The sequence below is a fragment of the Bufo gargarizans genome, chromosome 1 (genome assembly GCF_014858855.1).
Source record: "Bufo gargarizans isolate SCDJY-AF-19 chromosome 1, ASM1485885v1, whole genome shotgun sequence".
NCBI lineage: Eukaryota > Metazoa > Chordata > Amphibia > Anura > Bufonidae > Bufo > Bufo gargarizans.
The window spans coordinates 670352861-670373197 of record NC_058080.1 but is presented as its reverse complement, the minus strand read 5'-3'; the positions used below and the strand labels follow the sequence as shown (position 1 = coordinate 670373197).

The following is a 20337-nucleotide window of genomic DNA, read 5'->3' as shown; positions in this document are numbered from 1 at the left end:
TGCAAACGTCTCCTTTCACATGGGACAAAGTGCATAACGCACTTCGCCACATCTTTGGGCGATTTGCGCTTTGCACATTGACCCATGGGGAAGGAGAGGTTTGTTCTATAAAGGTAAAAAAAAAAAAAAAAAAAAAACACACCAGTAAGCAAACACGTTAATGTTCAGTTCAAAAAGTTAAAGTTACATGTTCTGTTGCAAAGTTAATAAAATTATTGCGTTGCGGCCTGGTTTTTTTTTTTTTTTTTTTTTGTCTTTTTACCTTCCAGGTGGACCAACCGATCGACCAGCTGCAGCACCGATGTGCATTCTGACAGAAGCATTGCGCTGCTGTCAGATTACACGCAAGTCGGTGTATGCGGCGCTGCAAGACGGGATTTTGTAGGAGCGAGCGGGGACTCGGGGAGGGACTGGGAGGAGGATCTGGGGGCCGGCAATAGCGGCGGGACGGTGCAGTCAGTGTAGTATAGCACCGCCCCGCCGCTCTGGTATACTAATATACGATGTCATATTCAATTAATAATTATCAAACATGCCCCCTCACTCCTATTACTACCTTATATCCTAATCGCTGCTGTTGAATTCATGCAGGCCGGGCGGGCGGCAGCTTAACTCTGGTCACCGCCGCCTACTTTATGAATGAAGCAGGCGGCGCAGGCAAGTGGCGTCAGTGAGACGCGCCGGCTGCCCGGCCGGCCTGCCTGAAAACAGCAGCGATTAGGATGTAAGGTAGTAAGGCCCCTTTCACACGAACGAGTATTCAGCGCGGGTGCGATGCGTGAGTTGAACGCATTGCACCCGCACTGAATCCTGACCCATTCATTTCTATGGGGCTGTTCACATGAGCGGTGATTTTCACGCATCACTTATGCGTTGCGTGAAAATCGCAGCATGCTCTATATTGTGCTTTGCGGTGCGGTAATCCACGCAACGCAGGCCCCATAGAAGTGAATGGGGTTGCGTGAAAATTGCAAGCATCCGCAAGCAAGTGCGGATGCGGTGCGATTTTTCACGCATGGGTTCTAGGTGACAGTGTATTCACTGTATTATTTTCCCTTATAACATGGTTATAAGGGAAAATAATAGCATTCTGACTACAGAATGCATAGTATAATAGTGCTGGAAGGGTTAAAAAAATAAAAAAGTTAACTCACCTTATCCTCTTGTTCGCGTAGTTCATTCCCGGTCTGTTCTTTGCTAGCTGTAGGCTTGGGCTAAAGGACCTGTGGTGATGTCAGATCACATGCTCCATCACCATGGTGATGGACCATGTGATTGGAGCATGTGATCTGATGTCACCACAGGTCATTCAGCCCGAAGCTAGCAAAGAACAGACCGGGAACGAACTACGCGAACAAGAGGATAAGGTGAGATAACTTTTTTTTATTTTTTTAACCCTTCCAGCACTATTATACTATGCATTCTGTAGTCAGAATGCTATTATTTTCCCTTATAACCATGATATAAGGGAAAATAATACAATCTTCAGAACATCAATCCCAAGCCCGAACTTCTGTGAAGAAGTTCGGGTTTGGGTACCAAACATGCGCTATTTTTCTCACGCGAGTGCAAAACGCATCACAATGTTTTGCACTTGCGCGGAAAAATCGTGCATTTTCCCGCAACGCACCCGCCTCTTATCCGGGCAAAAAACATGACGCCTGTGTGAAAGAGGCCTAATAGGAGACAGTGAGGGGGCATGTTTGATAATTATTAATTGAATATCACATCTTATATTTGTATGGTGGCGGCGACAGGGGGGGGGGGGATGGGATGCTGCGGCGATCTGTGGATTGCACAGTTATGGGCTGGGGGGTCTGTGGATGGCACTGTTATGGGCTGGGGGTCTGTGGATGGCACATATACAACAGTGCCAGCCACAGATTCCCCCCCCCCCCTGTAACAGTGCCAGCCACAGATCCCCCCCCCCTGTAACAGTGCCAGCCACAGACCCCCCCCCCCTGTAACAGTGCAAGCCACAGATCCCCCCGTAACAGTGCAAGCCACAGATCCCCCCCCCCCCATAACAGTCTCCGTCATCCACAGATCCCCAGTAATAGTGCCATCCACAGACCACCATTAGTTCCAAACCCACCAAACACACAGCACACCTTTTGTTAAAAAAAAAAAAATTTCTTATTTTCCTCCCCAAAAACCTAGGTGCGTCTTATGGGCCGGTGCGTCCTATAGGGCGAAAAATACGGTATACTTTTTTTTTTTTTTTTTTTTTTATGTAAGTTTTACACAATAACAGCTTTTTTAAAACAAACAAAAAAAATGATGTTTTAGTGTCTCCATATTCTGAGCCATATTTTATTTATTTATATTATTTTTTTTTTGGCTGATTGTCTCAGGTAGGGGCTAATTTTCTGCGGGATGAGGTGACGGTACTATTTTGGTGGGCCTTTTTGATTGCTTGCTATTACACTTTTTGTGATGTAAGGTGACAAAAAATTGTTTATTTAGCACAGTTTTTATTTTATATTTTTTATGGAGTTCATCTGAGGGGTTAGGTCATGTGATATGTTTATAGAGCTGGTCGATATGGACGCGACGATACCTAATGTCTATATGTCTTTTCCCTATTTTTTTTTTTACAATTCTTTTTTACTTTATTTTCAGAAAATGACGCTTTATTTTTTACTTTTTTTTTATTTCATTATTTTTTTTTAACTTAAAAAATGTTACTTTTTTTTTTTTTTTACTTTATTATTTGTCCCACTCTGGGACTTTAACATTACAGGGTCTGATCCCTGTTTCAATGCAGCACGATACATCTGTATTGTGCTGTATTGAACTGTTAGTGTCTTACACTGTAAGACGCTAACAGTTGCCTAGGAGACCCAGCCTGGGGGCTTGGCCTCTTAGGCTTCCGTACATGCCAGGCCCTCAAGCCTTGGAATGGCTTGGGGCTGCCATGGCAACCATCGAGTCCCTGCCACAGCAGAGCGGGGACCGATGGATGAGGTGAAGGAGCGCAAACCTCCCATATGCCGCGGTCAGCGCTGACCGCGGCATATGAGGGGTTAATCCACCCTCATCTGCGTTATCACGGATGCAGCAGGGATCCAGCTGTCAGTAACAGCTGGATCTCTGCCGCTGATCACGGCACCGCACGCGGGGGGAGGAACGACTGCAGGACGAGAACGCTCGTCCTCTAGCGCTAAGTGCCGGCGATTTAGGACGAGCATTCTCGTCCTGGGTTGTTAAGTGGTTAAACCTGAGGTGGAAAGATATACCAAACATTGTTAAATCTGCTTATTCGAGTAATTCATCCCCTTGATGTGGGAATATTTTGCAGCCTATCGTTACATTTGGTTTATTTGGATCCATTCAATGCAGAGTATATTTTAAGACTTTATTTGTCAGTATATGTCATTATATGTCAGTTTATAGTTGATTTATTGTATGTGCCTTGCAGGGAATTTTAACATATCACCTGGTACATATGTAGAAGTCCAGTTTATGAGTGCTCAGCCCAGCCCTATAATTAGCCTCAGCAATCTTGGATTCTGCCATTTTCCAGTGTTCTTAGTGCAGGGAGAGAAGTCAGCAGGCGCTAGGGACAGTGCTAGGAAAGACTTCATTGTGCTAAAAAAATCGATTTACATGTTTAGGGAAAGATTATCCAAGGTGTAGGAAAAGGATAGGGAGGGATCATTCCACAGCACTTATGTAGAACAGGGTTCAGTAGGGGAGGTTACAGCCTGGGTAAGAGGAACAATCCTATTACACCTTGCTGCACTGACTGGGGATCCAAACTGCCATTATACATCTCTGTAATTCCAGCCAACCGTTCTTGTTATTAGGGTGCAAGTGCTGTTTGATACAGCCATTAACAGGGTTTATTAAAAGGGAATATTTCTACGTCTTATTTGCCCTTGTGCGGTGTAGTTATATTTTCTTTAGCATTTTTGGGCTTGTATTGGTGGGAAAAGAGGGCCTTTTAGCCGTTGTGTGGTAAAGTGCGAATGTTACAGCCCTTTTTGGTGTGTATTAGTGGCAAATTGCCGTTCAGCGGTGCAGTTATTTGTTCTAAAGCCCTTTTTTTCTCGTGTTTTAGTGGCACAAAAAAAATATTTGCCATAGTGTGGTGAAGTAAAAAAATGACAGACTTTTTTTGGGGGTGTTTTTAATTTCCTTTATTTATTTATTTATTTATTTATTTATTTGATCTAACACTAGGTCAGACAGAAGTGCCAGGCCCTGCACAGGTCGCAGCAGAGTAAAGGGTCGCGGCAGCGAGAGGCCTGAGCTCCCGGTGTCCTCTAGCGGTCATGTCTTGACCAGCAACCCAGCGGTTCTTGAATGGTTGACTCGGTCATCCACTTCGTCCCAAGTGACATCAGACACCCCCGGCCAAGAGTTGGTGGGTTTGTCAGACACAACACTTCGTTGTCATGGCCCGGGAGCAGGCCCTGTGCCCTCACCTGTTTTCAACCTGCCTCTGTCCTTTTTTGTTCCCTCAGCCAGAGAAGTAGTATATGCTGTGGGCTCAGCCCCACTATACAGCGAGGATGAGCTACTGGCCAGCCGAGATGTGGATGAAAAATCCGCTCCGTGAGGCTCCTAACCCAGAGACCATTGAGGAGGACATCACTGATGTGCAGACAATACTTGATGATGATGTAACTGATCGCACTTTGGAGCCGGGGGAATTAGGGGCTTCATCATCATCATCGGGAGAAGAGGGTGGCTGCTTGCCCGTGAGACAGCGGCGGAGCAAGCAAGTCGCTATCGTGGCCCGGAGTCAGCAGGGTGGCAGCAGAGGGTGGGCGGTAGCCGAACATGCCCGGGGTAGATCACCCGCTTTGCAGGAGCCTACCTGGCCAGAAATTAGTGGTGCACGGGCTTATGGAAGCAGCAGCGGTAGCAGTCAGTCAGTGCGTAGTGTTGGGGGTAAAATCACCTACTCTGATTTATGGTAGCTTTTTGTTAAGCTGCCAAGGGAGGTGAACATGGCCATATGTAGAATCTGGGGCAGAAGGTGAAGCGTGGCCAGGGTGCCAATGTTGGCACCACGGCCCTGCGTCAACATATGCAGCGACGCATGGCTCCGATGTGGTGGTCCAGCCTGCCACAGCAACTGCTGCATCACCCAGCGGCACGCACCCGATTTCAGGCAGTCAAGGCTCCACCACCTCAGCTGAAGGGAGCTGTCTGTCCTTCCCATCATCTACCGGTCCTGATGCTCCTGCTCCTCCTACTCCTCGTCAGCCATTCCATCATCAATCAATCACTGAAGCCCTTGCCAAGAGACAATAGTATGCATGCACTCGTCCAACGGCATAGAAGCTGAATGTGCTCCTGTCCAAGTTGCTGGTTCTGCAGTCCCTCCCTTTCCAAGTGGTGGACTCTGCACCTTTCAGAGAACTGATGGCTTGTGGAGAGCCCCAAGCTGTCATTTCTTTTCCAAAAAGGCAGTACCATCCCTGCACACACGTAGAACAGAAGGTGGGCCAGTCCTTGAGCCTGTCTGTGTCTGCTAAAGTGCATGGCGGGGCCGACGTGTGGAGCTGTAACTACTTTCAGGGACAATTCATGTCCTTTACGGCCCACTGGGTGACTGTGGTTTCTGCACAGCCACACCAGCAACTTGGCCAGGTGACGCTGCTTCCGCCTCCACGTTCTCACGCCGTTGTTCCTGCGACAATGTCCGCCTCTGCCTCCTCATCCTCCACCGTGTTTTCTGCCACCACTGCAGGATCAATTCACAGTGCCCCTCCCGCATACAACATGTGCAGGGAACAGCGGTGTCACGCTGTTCTGCATCTCGTTTGCCATGGGCGAACAGAGTAAAACGGGGGAGGAACTGCTCCGTGTCCTTTATCAAGAAATCAAATCCTGGCTTTCTCCGCGACAACTCAAAATCCGAACTATGGTGACCGCCGACAACGGGAAGAACATGGTGTTGGCACTGTGTCAAGGAGGGCTGAGCCAATGTGCCCTGCATGGCACACGTGTTCCATCTGGTTGTCAAGCGGTTCCTGAAGGCTTCCACCCATCTGCAAATTTCCTAAAAATGGCATGCACTTCAGCCACTCGTACACCGCAAAGCACACCCTCCTTGAGCTGCAGCGGCAGAACGGCATCCCCCAACATGGGCTGATATGCAACGTTTTCACCCATTGGAATTCCACCCTCCATATGTTGGATTGACTATACAAACAGAGAGAGGCCATAAACGATTTCTTGATGATCCAAGCGGACAGGAGTACTCCTCTGTGTAACTTCGATGTAAGCCAGTGGCAGCTTATGTGCGACACCTGCCGTTTGCTCAGGCCCTTTGAGGAGGCCACGTTATTTGTCAGTCGCCAGGAGTGTTTAGTACAGCAGGGGCCATAGTTACCCCAAGAAGAACTCTCCTGTCCAACCAAAATGTGGAGAGACTGACCTTTGTCAAGATGAATCAGGCACGGATCAGCCAGGATTTCCACCCACCAATTCCTGATGCATCAAACTAGATCTTCTATGGTCCCACACAAACACTTTGATAAAAAGAGACCGATCTCTTCTGGCTACCTGCCTCAGCTACTATTCTGATGCTGCCACCCGCCTGATGCCACACATCTGATGCCAAGTGCTCCTTCTTTCACCCACCATCTTCAGCTGGTACTTGTATTGCCACCCACCTCCCCACTATGTCACCTTGCCGCTCTGTGGCCTCCTGATGCTGCTGGAGAAAAAACAAAATTAAGCAGCACAACGACAAAGATATAAATTACCGTTCCTTTATTCGGTGGTGCCAGTTGTGTTGGAAGCCAGTCCGAAGCTCCCCCAGACGTAAACAAACTTTGTAGGAAAACTGCAGCTCTCTCTTGTCTTCAATATCCAATATGTTTATTCACCAATACAATGCGATGTTTCGACTGGTATGGTCTTTCTCAAGCAACAATGTGAACACAATCAAATACATATACCCTCTTCAAAGGGTCACATGACCCAATTAAGTATGCTAATTAACATTTGCATATACAAAATATGTATCACCTCTCCATGTAATCCCAACTCTAGATTCTACCTTTCACCCTATTCAGTTTACACTCCTTCATAATACACATTGTGATATATTAAAATAAAAAAAATCGTGCTTACTGCAATGTTTAGCGGAATCCTGGGGAACATTTCTCAGAAGGCACCTTCCTATTTGTATCCATGCCCGTTCGGCGTTCCTCAATCCTTAGAGTGCATGCGCGCCCACGTCTATTCCGTGCAGTGCTATCCCCGGCGCCTGCACAGAGCACTCCCGACAGGCGGCATGGAGACCAGACACGCGTCTCCATGTGCATACTGTGCATGCGCGCCTGACATATGTATAGACTGGGCACGACATCAGGCTCCCTGCTCCTGCGCAGTGCATTTCCAGCAGGCGCAATGGAAACTGGATAAACAATCTTCCTTAACGTCCCTCCTCGTACAATATACAAATGCAACATCCATGCTAATGTGTTAAGTGCGGCGTTCGTATTTCTATAATCTTTATTACATACCTCAGTTAGTTATATAGCCGCTCAAAGTAGTACAACGTCAGATAAGACAACCTTACTAGAAAAATAGGGCATCTTAGTCACTCATCCACGGGATGAATAGGGGCCAAGTTAATCCAAATTTGGTACATCCATTTAAATCAAAACAGCTTGGTATCTATTGCTATACCATAATTCAAGGATACATGTCAAGTGTAGGTCCCATTGTGTAATCTTTGGAACATTATAAAGGGCTTATATAATCATTCCATAGGGGGGCCATCCTTCGCATAAATCATGCGTAGGTCTTAACCTACCCCCATAATATCACACTAATGCCCTTTTTGGTGGGCACATCATCCCACAAACCTATGGGATAGATGCACCCACCCCGGGCTCTAAACATTCAACTCTGTGACTAAGATGCCCTATTTTTCTAGTAAGGTTGTCTTATCTGACGTTGTACCACTTTTGAGTGGCTTTATAACTAACTGAGGTATGTAATAAAGATTATAGAAATACGAACGCCGCACTTAACACATTAGCATGGATGTTGCGTTTGTATATTGTACGAGAAGGAACGTTAAGGAAGATTGTTTGTCCAGTTAACAAGGTGCCTGCTGGAAATGCACTGCGCAGGAGCAGGGAGCCTGATGCCATGCCCGGTCTATACATGTCGGGCGCGCATGCGCAGTATGCACATGGAGACGTGGGGACGCGCGTCTGGTCTCCATGACTCCCGTCGGGAGTGCTTTGCGCAGGCGCCGGGGGACATGGATAGCACTGCACAGATTAGGCTCCTTTCACACTTGCGCTCGTCGGTCCGCTCGTGAGCTCCGTTTGAAGGAGCTCACGAGCGGACCCGAACGCCTCCGTCCAGCCCTGATGCAGTCTGAATGGAGCGGATCCGCTCAGACTGCATCAGTCTGGCGGCGTTCAGCCTCCGCTCCGCTCGCCTCCGCACGGACAGGCGGACAGCTGAACGCTGCTTGCAGCGTTCAGCTGTCCGCCTGGCCGTGCGGAGGCGAGCGGATCCGTTCAGACTTACAATGTAAGTGAATGGGAACGGATCCGCTTGAAGATGTCACCATATGGCTAAATCTTCAAGCGGATCCGTCCCCCATTGACTTTACGTTGAAAGTCTGAACGGATCCGCTCAGGCTGCTTTCACACTTAGATTTTTTTCTAAGTTATTAATGCAGACGGATCCGTACTGAACGGAGCATCCGTCTGCATTAATATGATCGGATCCGTTCAGAACGGATCCGATCAAACGCTAGTGTGAAAGTAGCCTTAGATGTGGGCGCGCATGCACTCTAAGCCTTCTGAGAAATGTTCCCCAGGATTCCGCTAAACATTTCAGTAAGCACGGTTTTTTATTATAATATATCACAATGTGTATTATGAAGGAGTGTAAACTGAATAGGGTGAAAGGTAGAATCTAGAGTCCGGGTTACAAGGAGAGGTGGTACATATTTTTCATATGCAAATGTTAATTAGCATACTTAAATGGGTCACCTTTGGAGAGGGTATATGTATTTGATTGTGTTCACATTGTTAGTTGCTTGAGAAAGACCATACCGGTCGAAACGTCGCATTGTATTGGTGAATGAACATATTGGATATTGAAGACAAGAGAGTGCTGCGGTTTTCCTACAAAGTTTTACTCCTGATGCTGCTGCCACCTCCAGACTCTGTCATTGGGCCACTCTGTGGTCTCCTCATGCTGCTTCCACCTCATCAGTATGTCATAGGTCCACTCTGTGGACTTCTCATACTGTTCCCACCCTCCCCACTTCATGACTGGGCTGACATTTGGCCTGGCTGACATCATCATTTATTTGATCCTTCTGATGATCTGTCAGAAGGAAGGGAAAATGAGAGGCACAACGGATCCTGTCTGTATAGCAGCTGTATTGCCTGTATGGTCCCATCAGAATTGGCTTACAATTTGGTAGCCAAAAGCAGTAGTGGGTACAAAACACCGAAGACATACAAATATTCCATCTCTGTTTTGGATCCACTCCTGTTTTTTTGTGGCATTAGCAATACGGATGGATTGCTGTCTGAGTGAAGGCGGATGCTCAACAGACATGATCTGTTTTTTGGGGGTTATTGTTCTGACGGATCAGAGGAAGGACAAAATAATCAGTGACGTCAACACAAACTTACTGCTGACAACCTCTCTACTCTGTCGGGGGGGGGGGCCCCTCTACTTATATAAGCGTTTAAAAGAACAGGTTCTGTAGACATCTATGTGGAATCAGCTGACGACAGTGTAAATGGAGTGCGCTTCTTCTTGGTGCTAACATTGACCTGTAAGGCTGAGTTCACACTTAAGTTATTTGGTCAGTTTTGGCCCCGTCACTGCCCAAATAAGTGAAGTGTGCAGTGATTCTAGAGCCTGTCATCTGCATGTCATACGGACTCACAGTATTATTTCACTACCACAGCAGACTCCCTATGCGTGTTACTGCAAGGCACAGAATCCTACGCCACTATAAAGGCTCTCTGCAGCCAGGTAATAGCTGTTTTTTAATGCGATTCGCCGCAAATAAATTCGGATCGAACCAGAGTTTTTCGAAAAATTTGGAGAACTGGCCGAATCGAACTTTTGAAAACTTCACTCATCTCTAATCCTAAGGATAGGTCATCAGTATCAGAAACCTGGACAACCCCTTTAAGCTGGCAATACACATTAAACGGGAAAAAAAATAAGAATGTTAATCTGAGAGATCCCTTTGGTAGAAAAGGAAATATCGAAATAACCGGCAGGGCGCCAAAGGAAGGGACACATGGAGAAAAGGGGAGGATTGGGGGTGAATGGAGGGGGGAGGCCGTCGTGGTGGCTTTGAGTAGAACAAATACTCAGTAAAATGTGTCAAGAAAAAAGGGATAAAAGCCACCCAAGTGGTGCCACAGGCTCCAATGGTCTCTGAATAAAACACTAATAATTATTATGACACATAGTTGCTGCTATAAAGGCTAGTTCTACAATAAAAATTCAATGTTAAAAACAAATAAAATGATCAATTGACTTGCGTCACTGAGGAGGAGGTCAAAGAGATAAAGCTCAAGACTCTGCCTCCCCCACCAGGATCACTTGTAGTATGTTAGGAACAAACACGGCAGTACCCAAGGGTTACCTCTTGTGGTTTCCTTTTATTATCATCCCAGGTGGGCTCAACGCGTTTCAGGGGTTTTATACAACACCCCCTTCTTCAGGTGCAGTCATACAAAATTAAAATACAGCCATAGACAATACCTTTGTCAAGTGGGTCTTATATACCATATCATTAGTGAGTGCCATGTGGTAGGGCGGAGAGGGAAGGAACGTCACTTCTGGTTTACAGACCGGGAGTGTGCGCTCCATTGTGGAATGCATATTGAAATCCTATATTTTTTGTATGTATAATTGGTGATCCAGTAGTTTCCTTATGATTTTAATCCGGCCCCTGGTTTTGGGAGATTACACCAGGGGTCTCAGTGTAAGAAGAGAAGGGTGCTGGTCAGGTAACGAGCGGGTCAGGAAGGAACGCACCGGTCCCGCTCGCTGTGGAGCGCGGAGCTCTTCCATGGAACGCATATGGTATGGCAGAATCTTCTCATTCCAGTGTCTGCGGGCTGGGGACTGTATTTTAACTTCTATTTACCCATATAGCTAATTAAATATATATAGCTCATTCTATAATGGCCCATTTACACGTCCGCAAAATGGGTCCGCATCCATTCCGCAATTTTGCGGAACAGGTGCGGTCCCATTCATTTTCAATAGGGCCGAAATGTGGTGTCCGCAATTGCGGACAGGAAAAGGCATTTTCTTTAAGAGTGCCAGCGATGTGCGGTCCGCAAAATGCGGAACGCACATTGCCGTTGTCTGTGTTTTGCGGATCCGCAAAAACACATACAGACTTGTGAATGGACCCTAATCGGGCAAAAAATGGGCGGTTATTCCCTGAAATATGTGTTAAAGGGGTTCTGCACTTTGTTTAAACTGATTATCTATCCTCTGGATCTATCCAAAGTGCAGAACCCCTTTAAGCTAAGTGGGTATATATGTATATAAGGAGCCATAAACAGAAAATGGGGATACATATGGTATATGAATACATAAATATATAAGCACATATATGATATACATGAGTATATAAATATATAAAAAAAAATTGTATAGAAAAATGTCATATAAAAAATATCTTATACAAGGGTACTTTCACACTAGCATTTTTCTTTTCCGGCATTGCGTTCCGTCCAAGGGGGCTCAATACCGGAAAAAACTGATCAGTTTTATCCTAATGCATTCTGAATGGAGAGCATTCCGTTCAGTATGCATCAGGATGTCTTCAGATCAGTCCCTCTTGCGTTTTTTGGCCGGAGAAAATATTGCAGCATAATGCATTTTTCTCTCCAGCCAAAAATCCTGAACACTTGCCAGAATGCTGGATTCGGCATTAATTTCCTTTTTGAAATGTATCAGTGCCGGATCTGGCATCAAAATTGCCGCATTGACGGATCCGTTCTTCCGGTCCGCTCATGCGCAGACCTTTAAATCTGTGAAAAAAATTAATACCGGATCCGAAGAGATGGATCCGGTATTTAAATGCATTTGTCTGACTAGTCCGCATCCGGATCCGTCTGACGTTTGCGTTCGGATTGCGGGATCCAGCAGGCAGTTACGGCGATGGACATTGTACTTAGAAATGTAAAAAGAAAATACGAAAGTCTTGAGGTTAAAACAAGTAAACAAGGTAATAAAACAAAATCAGTAAAAAACAAACAGAAAAAACCCTCACTTTTTGTAGAAAAAAATAACTTTTATTAAATATAAAACATTGAATAATATGCTATTGTTATGACAGTAACAACCTAAAAATAAATGTATAATGTTAAGTATATTCCATTATAAAATGGCAGAATATTTTTCAGGATTGTTACAAAATAAAAATAAATATAAATAAACCGCTAATGTTGTGTATCATAACATTGTACCTGTATAAAGGAGGAGCTATAATCGCACTGCGCCACCGCAGCAATGTCGACAGCGAGCAGGTACACAGTGAAGAGATTGCAGCGCTCCTGCAAGCTTCAAACAGCTGATTGGTGGGGGTGCCGGGAGCTGGACCTGCCAATCTGATATTGAGCATAGGCCATTATTATTAACTACTGGACAACCCCTTTAAGTATTCAGCTTATGCTTGTGAGGCAGGTCCTTATCTTTGTAGGTGAGATATTAATAAAGAAGCAGTAGTCCTATAACAACTCAGATCTTCCTGGTTTTTCACTGAATATGAAAAATGTAGCTATTAATAGCAAAGAGCCACACGTTATTCAAACACGTACGTAGACCAAAGCTAGCCCTGTGAGTAAAGATGATTCCCTTTAGTGTTCAGTAGGTCAGCATTGCGAGGGTGGCTTTTATGGTTAGAGGTGATGAATGTGAATACCGGTCATCTATGTGGAGCTTTATTTTTATGTACCACACACACAACAGCGCAGTTCTTCCATTTATTACGGGTTTGCTTGAAGAGAATCTGTCACCATGAAATGCAATGCAGTCTGCAGGCAGCTTATAGAGCAGGAGGAGCTGAGCAGATTGTTTGTATAGTTTTGTGGGAAACGATTCAGTATAAGTTATAATTTTGACCAGTGGCTCCTGCGCACTCGCAACACTGAAACTGAAGCTGATTGGAGCAATGACACATGCAGGAATAAGGCTACCTTCACACTTGTGTTTGGTGCGGATCCGTTTAGATAATACAACTATCTGCATCCATTCAGAATGGATCAGTTTGTATTCTCTTTAACATAGCCAAGACAGATCCGAAGGTCTGCTTTGGGCCCCCGGCAGGTGACACAATGATAGCACCTCTTCCGTGTACAGCTATCGGTGACTGACAGCTATCTATATATACACACTTACATAGATGCCCCCCAATCATGTGCCAGTAGTAGTACCATATAAAAAAAAAAAATTTGCACTTATACTTACCTCCATCAGCCTGGCAGCAATGTGATGCAAGCCTCTTCCGGCCTGTGTCCCGCGCCTCTCCCTCCCCTGCCCCACCGCAGCACTTCCATCTGTATCGCTGATACAGCGCTCATTTCCCTGTACCCTGCTGCCGCCCCACACGTCACCAGTGGCACGCCGGGCTCAAGAGGCAGCTGCCTTGGGCTCCCCAAGAGCAACTGGGCCCGGGGCAGCTGCCTCTTTTGCCCCGCATTGAAGATGGCCCTGGCTGTACTAGTGGCGGAGGCCAGCGTTTCAAAAGAGAATGGGGGGGGGGGGAGGAATAACCTAGGGGGGGCCCCCTTGCCATCCTGTAGCGACGCCTATGCTTGAATGGGTCCGCAAATCCAGAGGTGCGGAACGGAACCCCTGCGGGAAGCACTACGGAGTTCTGTTCCGTGCTTCCGTTCCACAAAAATATAGAAGTTACCTTATAACACCCCTCTGTATACAGCTATCAGTGACTGACAGGTATCTCTGTATACACACTTACACATAGAATGCTATCAATCACTGATAATACCTCCCCGTGTACAACTGAAGTAAAAAGCTATACATCAATCTGCTCAGCTCCTCCTACTCTATAACATGTGGCCTGCAGATTACACTGGATTTTTATGGTGACCTGTTCTCTTTAAAGGGGTTGGCCGCTTTATTTTAACTACATAGATGTGATTAATAAGGGTAATGGGTTACATCTTTATATCAGCTTCCTGTAGTCCCATTCAGACAGCATAAGATGGTTGCTTGCAGATGAAGGGTCAAGTAGCCACATACTTCATCATGCCTCCTCCACTGAGACACAACATGCCCGATACATGAGTGGACGAGGAATGCGTTCAGTAATGTAGAAAATGACCCAAAAGTTTGTTAACAGGGAAGATTTATCAAACTGGTGTAATGTAGAACTGGCTTAGTTGCCCATAGCGACCAATCAGATTACACCTTTCATTTTCCAAAGGAGCTCTGAGAAATGAAACGTAGAGTCTGATTGGTTGATATTTTCCTTTGCAACAGTTTTGCTAAATCTTCCCCAAGATGTATTACTACAGTAAGTGCCATACAGTGTAATCCCCGGTATACAGTTGATGTAATGGGTACCATGTTTTGGACATTTTAGTAGAGAAGGGCTTGCATTAAAAATAATTCCTTCCCTCTAACCCCAACCCCCCTAAAATTAAGATCTACAAATGCAACCCCTTTGGGCTCATGCACACAAATGTATTTCTGGTCTGCATCCAAGCTGCATTTTGTGTGGAGCCATTCAATTCAGTTGGGCCGTAAAAGATACTGACAGAACACCCACATGCTGTCCGCATCCGTATGTCTGTTCTGCGGCCCCGCAAAAAAAGGATAGGACAGTTCTAGAGAGGGCAGGACATTGTGTTCTGCAAAATGTGGAACACACATGGCCGATATCCGTGTTTTGTGGATCCTCAAATTGCGGACTGCAAAAACGGCTACGGCCGTGTGCGTGAGCCCTTTAGTTGTAATCTTATGTAAAGTATTCTTCTGTGTTGGGCTAGGGCTGCACAACGACATTTGTCGCAGTAATGTTGTGCAACATATTTTCTAATGCTAGTCTGATGATGATGTCGCACGACGACTGAGGCACGACGGTCGCAAAAGAACCCATCCAAGATGGATTTTTGTACGATTGTCGTGTCGCAGTTGCAGCATTTTGCAAAAGATGCCGTCACAGTGCAACACCATAGATTAGCATTATAAAATATGTTGCATGTTTTTATTTTTTACTAAAAGACTACATTGTGTTATTCCTCTGTTATTCCTCAGGGAAATGTATAAATAAATTGACAGCTGCATGTTAGCGTTCCCTTTGTTATGGAAGTGTGTCTTCACAGTAGACTATTTTAGGCTGGGTTCACACCTGAGCGTTTTACAGCGCGTTCCTACGCGCTGTAAAACGCTCAACAAGGAGAAACCAATGATTCCCTATGGGAATGGTTCACACTTGGGCGTTTTACAGCGCGTACGATCGCGCTGTAAAACGCCCGACGCTCCAAAAAGTACATGAGCGACTTTTGGGGCGTTTGTGGCCATAGGACACTGTAGTGAATCACACAAACGCGCGTCAAACGCGCGTTTACTATTACAAAAACGCGCATAAAAATGCGCGTCAAAAACGCGCGTAAAACCCAGCCTTAGGGTGTGTAGGGAGGGACACACCCGATTGTAATGTCCACTTGTCAATTTATTTCTACATTTGTAAGATGAATAGCTGAGGAACGGCACAATGCAGAGTTCTGGAAAAAAAGGTGCTGCACAACAGTTTTTTTTTTTTTTTTTTTTCATGGTGAATGCAAGTATTAAATTAAAACAGACATGTCGGGGAGGTGATGCTCTTCTTTATAGGGGTATTCCCATCTTAGAACACAAAGAATATGCCATAAATGTCTACTAAATGCAGCCCCCCTTTTGAAAGTCACACCTATCTCCAGACCCCTGTCCTGCCTGGTGAGGGGACCAATGGACTCCGCAGAAAGATAGGTTATATGCCCGCCACTTTCCATTCACTGCTTCTGGGACGTCCACAGAAGTAAATGGAAATGTCCACGTACATGCACAACCACCTCACTGATCATTGCTCGCCTGGATGTGGTGGCCAGGTGTCATGTGGTCTGGGTGATCCCTGTTCTGGAGATAGGTGCACGTCACAGAAGAGGGACCCATATCTATCAGGCAATTGGGGTACGGCCACACAGTTTTTTGGACAAGGTTTTGGGGCAGATTTGCCAGAAGTGGATCCACCAGCAAGTATTATTATTTATTATTATTATTTATTAAAGCACCATTTATTCCATGCGCTGTACATATGATGAGGGGTGCACCTACATAATACAGACAATTGCACTAGGGCTACTTTCACACTGGCGTTTTGGCTTTCAGTTTGTGAGATCCGTTCAGGGCTCTCACCAGCGGTCCACAACGGATCAGTTTTGCCCTAATGCATTCTGAATAGAAAAGGATCCGCTCAGAATCAGTTTGGCTCCGCTCAGTCTCCATTCCGCTCTGGAGGCGGGCACCAAAACACTGCCTGACTGATGAAGCGGAGCCAAACGGAGCCGTCCTGACACACAATGTAAGTCAATGGAGACGGATCCGTTTTCTCTGACACAATCTGGCACAATGGAAAACTGATCCGTCCCCCATTGACTTTCAATGGCGTTAAAGACTGATCCGTCTTGGCTATAGACATAATACAACTAAGACATAATACAACTGGATCCATTCATGACGGATGCATGCGGTTGTATTATTGTGACAGAAGCGTTTTTGCAGCACCATGACTGATCTGCAAAAAACCCTAATGTGAAAGTACCCTAAGCATGAACAAGACGAGTTACAGACTGGTACAGAAGGAGAGAGGTCCCTGCCCGCGAGGGCTTACAATCTACAAATATAATGCCTTCCTTTATAATTATAATTGATTTGTAATCCACTTCTGCTTCAAAACCTTGTCCGAAAAAACTCCATGTAGCCGTGCCCGAATGGCCAGACGCGTGGGCTCCTTTGAACCCTGGCCCCAAACATGCACAAAAGTGAAAACAGCTGATGGCTGGCGTGCTTAAAGGGGCAGTCATCCCGCTTCCCAAAAACTCTGAACGCTACATAAATTCCGAATTGTTAATCAGATTTACGGCTCCGCTCAATGCAGCGCTTTTCTGATTTAGCCACTTATGTGCTGGCCATAGGTCTTGAGCGATGATGTCACTTCGACAGCATTATGAGGCGAGTTAGCGCAAGTAGACGTTGCCCACCTACGAGAGCCATCAGGAGCCCCTCATGTCTTCGCGTCTCCTTGCTCCACCTGATCACTTTTCTATCGGCGGGAAACATCCCGACTTCTGTTTCTTTCATCATACTGAATATCAAAGGCAAAGTGATAAAAATCATGGCTAAAATCATTCTAGCACATTCCATCTCCTAACTGATTTGAGCGCCGCTTCCAAAATGCTGTGAATTTTCATTTTTTAGCAAAGCCAAGCTACCCCAGGCTTTGTTGGGATGCGTACCAGATGTTAGCAGATGACAAAGGATGCGGTTAGTGACCCTTTGCTGCGCTGGAGGTACAGACCAAAATCAAAGGTTTAGTCGATATGTCATGAAGTTTGATGTTCTAGCATTGATAAACTAATTAAACAGACCTTCCTGTGTTCCCCAAGACTAATGTGGCCCCGTCGTGATTAGTTTCACAGCCAGGCATGTAGTAACACTGAATGGCAGTAAGTGCGGAGAGAGCGGTGCAGTCACGCGTCTCTGAGCGTTCCCTTATCTGGGCACAGAGTGGTTTCAAGGAAAGGAGCCATTCTCAGCAACCTGCTGCCGTTCAGTGCACAGGCCTCTTGTGGTCACTATTGATTTGCTCTAATCTAAAGCAGAACAAGGACAAGTCTTGTATTTTGCAACCTTCTGTGATTTAATATTGTTATGTCTTTTGCCCCAGCAGCCACAAAAGAGCCTCTCGGGAGATTGAGAGTATATAATTTTATATTGTTAAGCCAAAAGTTTGGAAATGTACTGCGTCGACACGTCGTACACACAGAGCATTAAGACTCCGACCCGTCTTAAGTGCAGATGTGTCTGGTCTGTTTTCACCATCCAGCTCTGCTCGAGATGCATGCGGTGACGTGCTCCAGCGTGACACTTTTAGTTATTTTTTTCCCTCCCGTGCCATTTAATTTAATATTCCTCCTATGTCTTCTAGATAAAGAAGCTGGTGTACGTTTACCTGGTACGATATGCAGAGGAACAGCAAGACTTGGCGCTCTTATCTATCGCCACCTTTCAGCGTGGGTTAAAAGTAAGTTTTTGTTTTAAGCAGTTTTAGGTAAGATTTAAGATTTAAAAAAAAATGTGGATGTGGTAGAAGTTGGAATGGAAATGCGTGACAGATTCAGCAAGGGGTTGTTCGGTTTTAAAGGGGTCTCCTTATATTGATCACCTGTCCCCAGGAAAGATTATCAATATCTGATTGGCGGGGGTCCGAACCAGTCACCCCCCGCTGATTACCGGTTTGAAGAGCCTGCAGTGCTCTGGTGAGTGCTGCTGCCTCCTCGCAGCTTACCAAGCACAGCGCTGTCCATTGTATAGAGGCTGCACTTGGTATTGCAGATAAGGCCCATTCACATGAACTGAACTGAGTTGCAGCGAGGCCATGTGACCAATGAACGTGACGTCACCGACCCAGGATTAGGCCTCACTGGATCTGTGCTGCCTCTTCAAACAGCTGATCTGCAGAGTCTCAGGAGTTGGACCCCACTGATGAGATATTGAGGACCTATTCTGAGGATCTTTATTCACAAAAAAAAAAAAAAACTTTATCCCTTTAGTGACTGCCTGTTTTGGGGCTTAGGCCTGTTTCACACTTTCGTTATGGCATTTCGGTTTTGAGATCGGGCAGAAGATCCCAAAACTGGAATTAAACTGATCTGTGCCTTTTTAATACATCTGGAGGCATCAGTTTCAGTCGGATCTGGTTGTATTAAATCGAAACTGAACAAACTGGATCCGGTATGAAAATCATTTTAAGTCGATGGGATTTTTTTTTTTTGCTAATAAATAAACTGATCCAGGACCATTGACTCACATTGATTTTCATGCCGGATCCATTTCGCGGTCCAAAACGGTCCAAAAACGCAACAAACGGAATGGAATGCTTCCTGATCAGTTTTGTCCCCATTGACAATGACTACCTGCAAGTGTGAAACAGACCTTTATAACTTAAGCAATGTAGCAGCAAACCACTAAATACACTAAGGGTGGGTAAACAGGTGAATGTGTGAACAGGGTCAAATACATGACTACCATACCTACTATTAAGCGGAGTAGAAGCTCTTAGCGCATATAATTGATCAAAAATGTCGGGCCCATCTACCAAACGTCAAGGTGGCTTCTAATCAGATGGGACCTACAATAACACGGAGTGTCCAGCTCCATTGTTACTCTGATTAAAAGCACCAGGCAGGTGTGCCGGAGTGCTAAGTTCCACAGAGGACTCTCACTCCTCTACTATATATACATAATCAAAAAAAGGACCAGCAACTCCAGAGATAATGGATTTAAAAGCAGGTGCAAGCTACCATAGCAACTACTGTGCTGCTACTTATGTTTTTCTATATAGGTGCTATGGTAGCTTGCACCTGCTTTTAAATCCATTATCTCTGGAGTTGCTGGTCCTTTTTTTGATTATGTGTATATATAGTAGAGGAGTAGGCGTCCTCTGTCGAACTTAGCACTCTGGCCCACCTGCCTGGTGCTTTTAATCAGAGTAACAATGGAGCTGGACACTCCGTGTTATTGTAGGTCCCATCTGATGAGAAGCCACCTTGACGTCAGGTACATGGGCCCGACATATTTGATCAATTATATGCGCCAAGAGCTTCTACTCCGCTTAATAGTAGGTATGGTAGTCATGTATTTGACCCTGTTCACACATTCACCTGTTCACCCAGTCTTAGTGTATTTGATTTTCTACATAGTTGCTATGGTAACTTTCACCTGCTTTAAAATCAATTATCTCTGGAGATGTTGTTCCTTTTTTGATAAAATATATATATAATATTATATTATATTATATTTTTTCGATGTAGCCGTATAGGGGTTGTTTTTTTTTGTTTTTTTTTTTGCTGCACAAGTTGTCTTTTTTAATTTGCCATTTTGGGGTATGCATTTATATTTATTTATTATACTCTCTTATATAGTGCTACTATATTGCGCACGCTGTAGAGGCACTATCAATGGGGCTCACGATCTAAGCTGCCTATCAGAATGTCTTTGGAGTGTGGGAGGAAACCCATGCAAACACGGGGAGAACATACAAACTCCATGCAGATGTTTTCCTTG

General features: G+C 45.4%; 1 protein-coding gene across 2 annotated transcripts in view; it reads left to right on the top strand.

Moving 5' to 3' along the window:
- The window catches only part of AP3B1 (adaptor related protein complex 3 subunit beta 1), a 316263-nt gene that overhangs the window by 39080 nt on the left and 256846 nt on the right, over positions 1–20337 (top strand). For both annotated transcript variants that reach the window (XM_044276105.1, XM_044276102.1), the window contains exon 4: positions 18200–18295. In XM_044276105.1, the coding sequence (XP_044132040.1) occupies positions 18200–18295 (96 nt within the window). The remainder of the gene's footprint in view (positions 1–18199; positions 18296–20337) is intronic.